Source organism: Pteropus alecto, unplaced genomic scaffold, assembly GCF_000325575.1.
Source record: "Pteropus alecto unplaced genomic scaffold, ASM32557v1 scaffold7, whole genome shotgun sequence".
Lineage (NCBI taxonomy): Eukaryota > Metazoa > Chordata > Mammalia > Chiroptera > Pteropodidae > Pteropus > Pteropus alecto.
The window spans coordinates 21639396-21651471 of NW_006494614.1; the positions used below are offsets into that span (position 1 = coordinate 21639396).

Consider the following 12076-nt stretch of genomic DNA (forward strand, 5'->3'; position numbering starts at 1 on the left):
TACTCAGGGTTGAGACAGACACAAGGTTTCCATTTATCTGAGCTGAACGAAGTTTAATACGAATCCTCCTTTCATGGTGGGGGAAGTACTCTGAGCGTCATGGACTTATGCACAGACATCAGTTCCAATTACCTTCCTCTTACAAGGGCAAAACTGCCTCTCATGTCCTTATGTTATTTCATAACCCAAGCCCTAGACACGTCTTGATTCAACCTGAGGTGTTGCTGAAATATCACTTCCTATATTTAGGGATTTGTTTTTCCCTATATTTAGGGATTTCATTTCTGGCACTTGGAGATCTCTCTCAACTCTTAACTATCACAAACATATTTTTAAGCAATAAATATAAGAATACAGAACAGAATTTTTATGGGTACACGATATTCCTTTAACTAGTGCCTTGTAACAAAAAAATTAAGCTAGATTCCAATTTTTATATTACAGACACTGTTATAATAAAAAATGTTTACCTATACCCATCATAATGTTTATTCTACCAAGACACTCTTTGAGATGCAACCGTGTTTCATACACTAAACACAAATAGGTATATTAGACGTAAGGATTCTAACTGTTAATAAATTGTAAAAATTATTCATCAATTGGTCTACAAACAATTTCTTACATGGTTTCAATTCCAAACATCTAAATTTTAGAGTTTGAGCAATTTTAATCACTATTCCAACTCTCCTAATCAATGAATAATACAAGGTCTTTGATGATAATGCTTAATTTACCTTATAGTTTCCCAAAGGTTCTTAATCTCTAACCAGACTTATGAGTTTCCCATAAGAGTTTCCCAAAGAAACTCTTCTCTCCGAAGCACTTAGAGTTTTGAGGGGATTACACCAACTAAACGTTCAGCTCTTTCTTTCCTCATCATTCAGTTCTCCCTAAATTATTTTTGTTTTTCACTATTGATGTTACTGATGTTGTCTGTAATCCACACTAGTATTTCTTCTGTGGACAACTGAATTTTTTCTCTTTCATTAAAATGTATACTGTCATTGTCTAATAGTAGTAATATTGTAGTTCTTTTTTATAGTTCAAGGAATTAATGTCCAAATTACTAAAAATAACTAAAAGAAAAGAGATTTCTGAGAATATAGTAGTAAGCTGCAATCACACAAAAAACAAAGTAAATTATTTCTTGTCATCTATGAAGAGGTACCTATTGATTGAAGTACTTTTCCCAAATGCTTGACTTATTAAATCAATAAACTAAAGGGATGTACCAAGAATTAGAAGACTGGAAAAATTACCCTTTTTCAAACCCAGTTACCCTCAACTATACTTTTGGATATATCTTTTCTACATATTCGAATATATAATTTATTAGTTTCTTTTTTTTTTATAATTTGTTCCACAAATTTAAAAAAATAGAGGAAAATCCAACAGTGTACAACTTAATCCAACAACTATATTTCTATGTATGTAACTATAAACTATCACTTTATTAAGTATAAAATTGGATATAAATGCAGAAACATGTCTCTACTTAAACTTACAATTAATTTCCTTCAGGAAAAGACATAAACATGCAAACATTAAAAATAAAATTAAATAGTTCAAGAAAACCACAGAAGAGGAAGTGAAATTTGGCCTTAGTTTTAAATCACAGCTAGAGAAAGGAGAACATTTAAAGAATAACAAATGTTGGAGAGGATGCGGAGAAAAAGGAACCCTCACACACTGCTGGTGGAACTGCAAATTGGTACGGCCACTATGGAAAACAGTATGGAGGATACCACATGTCTTGTATCCTTATAAGAAGAAGAGATTTGAACACGCACAGAGGAAAGGCAATGTGAAGACTAAGGGAGAAGACAGACATCTACAAGCCAAGAAGAGAGGCCGGGAACATATCTTTCCTTCATAGCCTTCAAAGGGATGCAAGCCTGCCATCATCTTGATGTTGAGTTCTAGCCTCCAGAATTTTGAAAAAGTAAATTTGTTGTTTAGGTGATTCAGTTTGTAGTACCTTATTATGGCATCCCTATGAAAACTAATGCAACTATTATGTCATTTCACACACACCGGGCTCAGAAGAATTTACTAGAATTAGAATTAGATCTGTCCTTCAGTAGGGAACAGGTGCTTTTAAAAAGACCCAAGTATAGAAGTTCAGCTCGGTAGGTAGAACAAGACACTCAAAGAAGACGGTTACAGGCAATAACTATTAAATCCAGAATAGTCAAGCAAATCAGAGATGCCCCATAATGTATGAAGAAGAATGATACGGGAGGTAATATCTAGATTTCCAGTATGGCAGTTGGCATCAGGGACGTCAGTATGTAGGAATCCAGCTTCTATTCTAACTCTTGGATGGGGATTGGCGAGGGCAAAGTAAAGTTTTAGTTCTAAAGGGACTTGGGTGACAGAACTGGACTCACTCACAAGGATCCAGGGACATAGACCTAATAACCAAAATAAGGCACAAATCTGAGGCCTGTTCGCAGAATATATTAGAAGCCAGATTGCTAGGACTGGGCCTAGATGGCAGACCAGCAAGTAGCGGGACTGAGCAAACACTATTCCTCAGAGGGTCTGGCTAGAGCAGGGGACAGGATGAGACCCAAGTTCTTCCAGCTGCAAGGAGAAAATGGCTCCAGGGGCAGGGAATCAGGCAGACCTTAACACTCACAATGTTTCTTCTCTGTTCAATAGTGTGTGAAAGGACAGATTTTTGTTTGCTTACGAAGTCCCTCTGAGGTGGAAGATTCTGTTATTCTGTTAAATTGAACCAAAAGTAAGGACAATCTTTTCATTCACAGGATAAAATGGGTCAAAAACACTGCAGTATGATTTTGCATTTTAAAAAGATACTGAAGAACAACTTACTAAGATAAAACAGGTAGTACTGAACTCTTCAATATCAAATATTTTTCTAAATGTGCTTTGAAGCATACCTGTTTCCTCTTAAAATGACCTTTAGTTATACATCTTCTAAAACATTATATATTAAAATTGGAAGCATATATTACATGTAAAATCGCATGATTATTTTTGAAAATGCAGTCCAGATTTTAATTTAGTTTCTCCTGATTCAAAAATAGAAATCTCTTTCAGATGTAACTAAATGACTAATATTTCTAGCTATGGATTAATTTGGGAGAAATATTATTGGGCATAATCATGTTAGATTTACAGACTTAATTTCTTTTCTTTTTATAGAACTTCTTTTTAGTCATAACTCCTGTTTTAGAATCAAAGAGATTTTTTTAGTCATTTATAAATTAGGCAGAAATTGTAACTCTGAACAAAGTCATCTTCTCACCATGATGATTTCCAAAATTTTCTTAATGCATATTCTTAGAAATTAGAAATTAGCATGGTAGCTCAGACCACACACACACACACACACACACACACACACACACACACGGAGTTATTTATGTCCTCTCAATCCCTTCCTAAATTTTAAATTGTACAGAACAGCTAATGTCTATTGCATATCTACTGTAAGAAGTTAGTTCTCAGACCACCTCTAAGGCATTTAAACTGAAACATCTAACACCCTAAATTATGCCTCTTTCTGTAGTTTGAACGAATTAAACTTAATCTTTCCCTCAGCAATATAAAACAGTCCCTCTCTCTTTTTTTTTTAATGTCTATTCTCATCTCTGTCCTTGTAATATCAATGAAAATCCGGCCAGACAGAACTGCTGGGAATTGTGCTAAAGGTCAACCTACCAAATGCTGGTCCAGCAATCTCTTTCCTCTTCATAGATTAAGAGGGCAAATTAAAGAAGAAACTTGGTTAAAGGTTAAAAAGTGGGGGTAGAGGTCTACTAAACTTTGCTCATCACTCTCTGTGTGAAATGGGCCAAGGCAGTACACGGCAAAAGAACAAAAGAAATTAGGTACACTCTTCTGAAAGAGCTGCTAAGGGCAGAGACTATGCTCTAATCTATATATTCTCAAAGCCTGGTAAGTGCCTGTCATATAGTAGGAATTCAATGAAAGAATAATTAATGTATAAAAGGTAAAAGAGAAGTCAATGCTGTTACATTTTCATATGGATCCATTGCTGTTTTGAGGTTCTGGTGGCTAAGATGCCAATAATGAATGACATCAAAACTGGTTACTTAATTTAATAAAGGGAATGTTAAATAGCATTTTTTGTGTTTTCATATTTTAAAAGATAAATTAATGCATGCACATGATGAAAACTAAAATAAATATGGGCTTGAGATGTAGTTATAATAATTCATTTTCCCTCATGTCCCTTCTGCTCATAATATCAATTGCATTTCCCAAACTTATTTTTAAATATTTATTTTTTTAGTTCTTCTAATGGAGAGTATTCTAATTTTTAAATAATTTACCTCTATACATTGACTGGTTTATTTGGGATGTTAACCATTGGTTTTTAATTTTAAGATATTATCTCCAGTTAAAACTAATTAAAGAAGAAATTTTAGCTCACTTTATTTACTTCCTTTGTTTTCAAAAGCCAAAAGTTTTACTTCTTTCACATTTCTACATTTAAATACACTTAATCCTCTATTAATTGCCCTAAGAGAGCTGCTAAGGGCAGAGACTATTGAACATTTTAGATGAGAATATTTTAACTATTGAACATTTTAGATGAGAATATTCGTGTGCTTAGCAGCTCTACCTCACCCAATCTTTTCATCTCTCATATCAGTCAGTTTCCATTTATTTTGACATGGACAAAATAGTTATATTCAATTGTGTAAACAAATATAAGTATTCAACATGAAAGGCTTTTTTTCTAAAAATTGAAACCAGTAAGTCATTACTATTTTATTACATGTAAACACTCCAGAACAAAGTAAAAAATAATAATGTGAAAAAGTTAAATTTCTGTTTCTAGAGATGAACTGTCAGGTTTCCTGTTTGCTCATAAGAAAATTTACCTCGGTTAATAGTCAACAGAGCTGGTATCAAATAATAAAATAATGTCATATTTTTCTTTGCCTTATATGTGAACCATGATTTTCCTTAAGGTTTTTTTTTCCTTCCTCAGTGTTTAGTTGTTCTTTATTGGTGAAAAGGACACAACCTTTCTTTACCAGGTTGATGATGTCATGTAACTCAGTCATCATAGATTTCCTGGAATCCACAGCATTCTTGTTAATATAAAAATATTCTTTTTTGGAGCCTCCTGGAAATGACTTTCAGTTTTAATCTGGACAGATTGTTTTCTGCACACGATGTCATTCAGGGATTTCTTCGTATTGAATTCCCAGATTAGCTCTACTATTTCTTCTTTCTCATTTGTTCCACTTTCTAATTATTCTCAGTTTCCTTGAGTATATACATCTTTAAATAATTTTCTCAGAAGGAAACTGCAAAGTAGATTTTCTGAGAACTTGGAGTTGATTGATGGTTTCCATGTGCATAGAAGTATAGTTTCAAAATAGTTTTGCTCTGAACTTTGAAGGCACTGATCAGTGATAGTCTAGCATCCATTGCTAATAAGAAGTGTAAAAGTAGTTTAAGTCTTACTGTTTTGTATATGACTTGGTTTATTTTTTTAATTCCAAAGGATTACAGATTTTTCTTTTTTTTCCTGGCTTCTTTAATGGTGTTGAACTTCCATATTTCACAATTTTGATCTCCAGACTTTGAACATTCCCGGGATTGTAGAGCTTTCTTAGGTCAGTTTCATGATTGCCTCTTTCTGTACCCAGAGCAGTTTATAGGCTTTATATTAGTTTTTATTTTTATGTCTCAGATCAGGTTATTTTAATTCCTGGTTAGGATAATTAACTCATATCTGCAGGCAAGTTTGTGATTTTGAGTCTATTCATACAGTCTTGTATTTTGTCCAAATATCTCCATCCAAGCACTTTGGAGCTATAGGTTTTGGTACCCAGATCTTTCCCTTCAAGCTTGGTTAATAACCTTAATAATTCAGAAAATATTTTACAAAGAGTATCAGTGTTTTAGGGTAGGAGAGGTGCCCTGGGGTTGGGGTTAGGAAATAAGGATGTACCAAACTTAACTAAGAGTTAGCATTATGTTCTGTTTGTTCTTTAAACACATTCTACTCTTGAATTATCTCTTACTTACAGTGTCAATGCGTCTCCTTGTTTATGTAGATCTTTTAAAATTCATTCTGCTGGCATCCTTCATATTTTGTGTCTTTTCTTGTTCATTTATTTTAAAGACTGAGTACTGGCTGGATTTGTGTGTAGCTGGTGAGAGTCTCCATGTTGGTCCTTTTAGCCTCACCGCTCTGGTAGACACTAACACTGTCTCGAACATCTATGAATGAATAGAGCTTGTGAGCTGGCAGCCTTCGCTTTAGGATGAATATGGTGTGGAGCACAGGGTTAAGTTCCTAAGGGTTGGAGGTCCCAGAACAGGGAGCACTGACTTCAGGATCTCTGAGTTTTGCTCGAGGAGTTCACTGGATTTCTTTATGATTTTTATCTGGGAATTAAATATTGGGCTGCTTTTGCCGTGTGTAAGGGACTAAAGAGAAAGAGGCAGTGGTAAAAAGAGCGAAAAAGAGTATGTGGCTGTTGGTTCTATCAACAAACACTGAACTAACCTGTCAAACTGAAGCTCTCCTCAATTCTTGTTCCACTGAAATTGATGTCTGAGCTTGTAGTCGCTGTAAGGTGCCTCAGAGCAGGTGAACTTCTCCTCCATCACCAATAAAAAATGTCATCAGGGCAGGAACTATGGCTATCTGTATACCTATCTATAGCTATATGTGTATATGTGTGTATTTATTTACTTAATCACTGTACCTCTAGGACTTAGTAAAATGTACCTGGAACATAAAAGGTTCTTATAGATATTTTGTTAAATATGTATATCATACAATATTTATGGAACCTCACATACAGATTAACATAGGAATAAATAAATGGCAGCCAAATTGTTAAATCTTAAACCCTCTAAATGTTACAGAAAAAACCACTAGGACTATCAAAAGGATATAAAATGCATTCTTTGCTTTCAAGAAACAGAAGTAAATTAACAACTTCTGGTCAAAATTAAAAGTTCAATGTTAAGAAAGAGTAAGCACTGTACTGCTGGAGACCGAAATGGATACTCCCAATATTTTTAGTTTAATGACTAAAGAATATAAAGCATTACATGAACAAATTACCTTTGCAACCCGATCGTTGCAAAGGTTTCCAACTCTTGTTCCTGGTTCTCTAATGTTTAAGTTGTCAGGTACCCAAACTTAATAGTCAATAGTTAACACTGCCCACAACCTACACCTTGGTCCCCTGAAACAGTCTTTGTCTTTAGGAAGAGAATTCACACCTGTTATTAAGAGTCCTCAGTATCTCTTTTCAACCACTCACTGTTTGATATTCCTGCAGATATCATTTCTTACAAGCAATCCAGATACCACATGCTCCTAAAAGGACTGCTAAGCACTGCCTAGCAGTAACAGTTACAGACCAGTTAGCTCTTGCTGTACAGGGTGACCTCAAAAGCCACTCATGGCGTGCTTTAAAAGTTCAAAGGCATACTCAACTTGTGTTGTATTTTCTTGGTTTATGCAAAGTCAGCAAGAGCGAGAGGATTAAAAAGAAGGATATCCTGTTATCCAATGCCAGACTCTTCTTCCAGAAGTTCTGTTTGAGAATTTGTACTTTTGAGTTCCTTGCAATTCTAAGTGGCTTACTCCCCTGATCAAACAGCAATGCTTCTATGTTTCTTCTTACAGCTGGCATCAATTCTTTCTCTCCACTATGTTGGCCCCATCTTGTCTCTTTTTTTATTCTCAGCCCTCTTTATTCAATTCCTTGGAGGCACAAATTTTCACTAGACTTTCTCCCAATGAATTATATTATACATTTCATTTAAAATTCAATTGTTATCTTGTAAGCAAGATTTAGTTCATTGTTTTTCTTCTGTATAGAAAGATTCACATTAGTTAATATTTATAAGTTAAGAGACAATAGATGCCCAACTTTTCCCAATTGGCAAAAGCAATGTAACAGCATTCATGTTTAAAACATATGGTAGTTGACCTCAATTTTTAGATAAGCCCACTAGATAGAGCTCATTGTTAATCCCTGTGTGGGTGTTATATGCGTGAGTGGAATTACTCTATATGTCAAAGATTATATTGAATATAAATGCTGGGCTGTCTTCCAGATGTCATTCGACCAGGTTATTCTTTTTGTTAAATGGTTAGATACATAGCAAAATTATGTCAACGTATCTTGAAGACATGTCTCTTTGAAGCATTTATTAAACTGTATTTCATTGTGTAATCATTCTTTATTGCTTAATTCTCTCAACAGAATGCAAGCTCCATGACAGCATGAAACACACTAATCTTTTTTTAAACCTCAGTTTATCCACTGGAAGTGCTAAATACATATTTGCTAATCAATATACAAACTCAGCATACGAATATCAATTACAAAAATAGTATACATATATTAAGTAGTTACCCTATGTCAGTGCTATAATCTGAATGAAATTTATAAATTGAAATCCTAACACCCAAAGATGATGGTATTAGGAGGTGGAGCCTTTGAGAGGTGCTTAGGTTTTGAGAGTGAAGCCTTCATACATGAGATTAGTACTCTTAAAAAAGAGACCCCAAAGAGCTCCCTAGTCCCTTCCACCATGTGAGGAAACAGAGAGAAGGTGCCAGCCATGAACCAGGAAGAGGGCCTTCAATGGAACTTGACTATGCCGGAAACCCTGGTCTTGAACTTCCTAGCCTGCAGAATGATGAGAATTATATTTCTGTTGTTCATAAATTACCCAGATTGTGGCATTTTGTTATAACAGCCTAAACAGACTAAGAGAGCCAGGCATTGTGTTAAATGTTTAATTTATGTGTGTAGCTGATATATTGGATAAGTGAATGCATGGAGTATATAGTAAAAATGCAATTTTAACTTGCCTCTCATGGAAATACTTTTCCTACTCTGAAACTCACAACATGGCATCCACTCTCTCCTAAGAAGTCTCTTCCCCTTCTCACTCCATTGGAGCCATAAAATATAAACATTTTAAACCTTTTCTTTTAATTTTGTATATATGAGTGATTATCTCACACTCATTGTGATATGAGATATCTGTGGTACAGGAACCACAGACAAAATCAATAGAGGAAGAATGCTGTAGCATCCTATTTTATATGCATCATCTCATTCAAACCACTTGCAACCTTATGAAGTAGACAGTCTGATTTCCATTGTGCAATAAGAAAAGTGAGATTTATGAAGGGTCAAGGGTGCTACAGATTATCATGGCTGGTTCCCAAGCTAACCCTTATTAGGCAATGACAGTAACAGTCACTAACAGACATTACTGATTAATAAAAAGTATGTTCTTCAGTGTTTCATTCTGTAAATGTTGAGTCGAAATTTGTTAAAATATCAGAACTGACCAACCATTTTGGGGTAAATTCAAGACATTTATTGAGGAGATTAATTATAAGAGACAACAGGGTGTTTGTATTAGATAGTGGCATGTGTGTTGCCCCTGTATTCCCAAATGAGGAGATTTAACCCCAAATTCAGAGCTATGTATATCCTGAGTGGTCACCAAAGTCCCCAGAATGATAATTTCCAGAGAGGGAAGACAATATGCAGAGGCAATAAGTTCACTTTAAACTGGCTCCATCACTCCAATTACCTATGCCACTAGTCATGTTTCCTTTCACAATCTGTTGTTATTGTAAATAATTCTGAGATTCAATTCTGTCTGATTCCATGCTTATTGTGATTTCTAACACATACTCGGTAAGAGCTGGTAAAGAGTCCTTCATTTAAAGAATAATAAAAAATTATATGTCTATATTTATATATGTATATCTGCATACATACACATACACACATATCTGTCAAGAGTTATCCGCACACCAGTTGAGCACATTCATTACTTAACATTTTATTACTTCAGAGGGGAAAATTATGTGTTTATTAGACTATTAGGGCACAAAAGGCAGCGAGAATCTACTCACCACCTGACTTTTAAAAAGCCCATAAACAATATGCATAAACATAGGCAAACTGACTTACAAGTCAAACATAAGTCATCAGAAGGATTACATTTTATCAATGTGGTATAGACATTTTCTTATTTCAAACTAAATTAGAAACTCCACCATCTGTAATATCTATTAATGCCTTTATTACTAAATCCCACCATTACCTATCTCGGGAACCAGCCATAATAATCTCCAGCACTCTGTGACCCTGCAAAAGTTACTTAACTTCTATTATATATGTGTGTATGTGTATGTGTGTATATATATACACATATATATATATACACACATGTATTATACACATAATATATATATTATATATATACACACATAATTATATGTATGTGTATATAAAGAGAAAGAGAGATCGAGAGAGACAGAGACAGAGAGGGAGATAGGGGGGCATGGAAAAAGGAGAGAGAAAGAGAGTACACCTGAGTGCAGTTTGGAGATAGAAAAGGTAAGAAAACATTTTTATAAAATTTATAATATTTAGTATATACTTTAGAAATTATTCAGTAAGCCAAAAACTATGAAAATAGTCATCCCAGAATATAAATTAAGAAACATATAAGGACCCCAACACTGCAACGAGGATGATGCCATCCGCCATTTAATTTAGGACCGTGGTCAGTTTAAATCCGAGTGAATCTTCGAAACAAACAAGTATTAATATCAAACAAGTATTTTCTAAACCAGCATTATCTAAAGGAACTTTTTGTGATGATTGCTCTTGAGCACTTGCAATGTGGCTAGCGCAACTGGGGGACTGAATTTTTAAGTTTATTTAATTTTAATTAATTTAAACTTAAATAGCTATGTGAAGCTATGGTGTTGTAGAGTGAAGATTTGGAGGGCGGGGAGAAGGCAGCCTATCACACAATCTTTTAGAAAGTAACAGGTAAAATGAACTTCACTTTCCAAAGTTACTATCCAAAACACAATATATAACATCTGCATGATATAATCTTTGTGATAAAATGTCTTTACAAATTGTAATATTCATCTGAAACTTGTAAAATGCTAACTCTGTGACTGGAGTATCACACCTCTGAAGTTTAAAAAGAAGTACATTACCCTTTATCAGGCATAGTTTTGGTTTTCTAGAAGAGAAGCTATTTTTTTCCCAGACAAATCTACCCCAAAATAATAACTTAAAAACACAAGACGTTACTGAATTTCCCAGAATGTCAGAAACCAAAATCATTAAAAACTTTTATAACCCCAAATTGGAGCTTGTGGTTGTTTTAAATTCCACCAAAAACAATCAACCAACCAATCAACCAACCAACCAAACAACCGACAGCAATAACGACAAAACCTAAAACCTACTGGCAGCCAGGCCGAATATTTTTCCTCCACTTTTATTGGGATGTAATTGACATACTGCTCTGTATAAGTTTAAGTTAAAACCGTATAATGGCTTGACACACCCATATTGAGGAGTGATTACTACAATATATACCTATACATTGAGAAGTGATTACTACAATAAGTAAACATCCATCTCTGTCTAGTTACAAAAAATAAAAAGTTTTTTCCTGGTGAGAACTTTTAGGACCTACTCTTAGCAACGTTCTAATATACCAATACCGCAGTGATGACTACAGACCTCGTGTACATTACATGCCGCACTTCTAAACCCGGCACACGCACACCACCGGCTCAGCACACACGCACCTCCGAGCCCCGCACGCGCACCTCGGGTCTCAGCGCAGGCGCTTCTAGGAGCCCCGCAGGCACCCGAGCGCGCGGCCGGCGCCGCCCCGTACCTTTCTCGCTGACGCTCTCGCTCTCGAGCTCCACGTCCTCACAGCTGGTGTACTCCGGCGTCGACACGCCCTCCTCCTCCGAGCTGCTCACTGACATCTGCCTCTTCTTGCCTCCCCTCTTGGACCGGTGCGGCTTGGGCGGGGATGGCCGCACCGACTCGGACTGATCAGAGCTCAGCGAGTCGTTCCGCAGCATGGTCTCCACCTTCTCGCGCTTGGCCTTCCGGAGGAGAACGGCCGAGCTGGGGTCCAGGCGGCTCTGCTTCCTGAGGGGCTCCTGGGCTTTGGGCTCCGGGGCTTCCGCGGGGGCCGGCCCATGCCTGGGCGCCGGCGGGCTGTGGTTCGTTAGCGG

The 12076-nt window shown here is 35.9% G+C and overlaps 1 protein-coding gene across 1 annotated transcript in view; it reads right to left on the reverse strand.

The window, feature by feature from the left end:
• The window catches only part of RIMS1 (regulating synaptic membrane exocytosis 1), a 416356-nt gene that overhangs the window by 169866 nt on the left and 234414 nt on the right, over window positions 1-12076 (reverse strand). Inside the window, 1 exon segment of the mRNA XM_025042852.1 lies at window positions 11725-12076. This exon segment is cut by the window's right edge and continues 155 nt beyond it. Coding sequence (XP_024898620.1) covers window positions 11725-12076 — 352 coding nt within the window.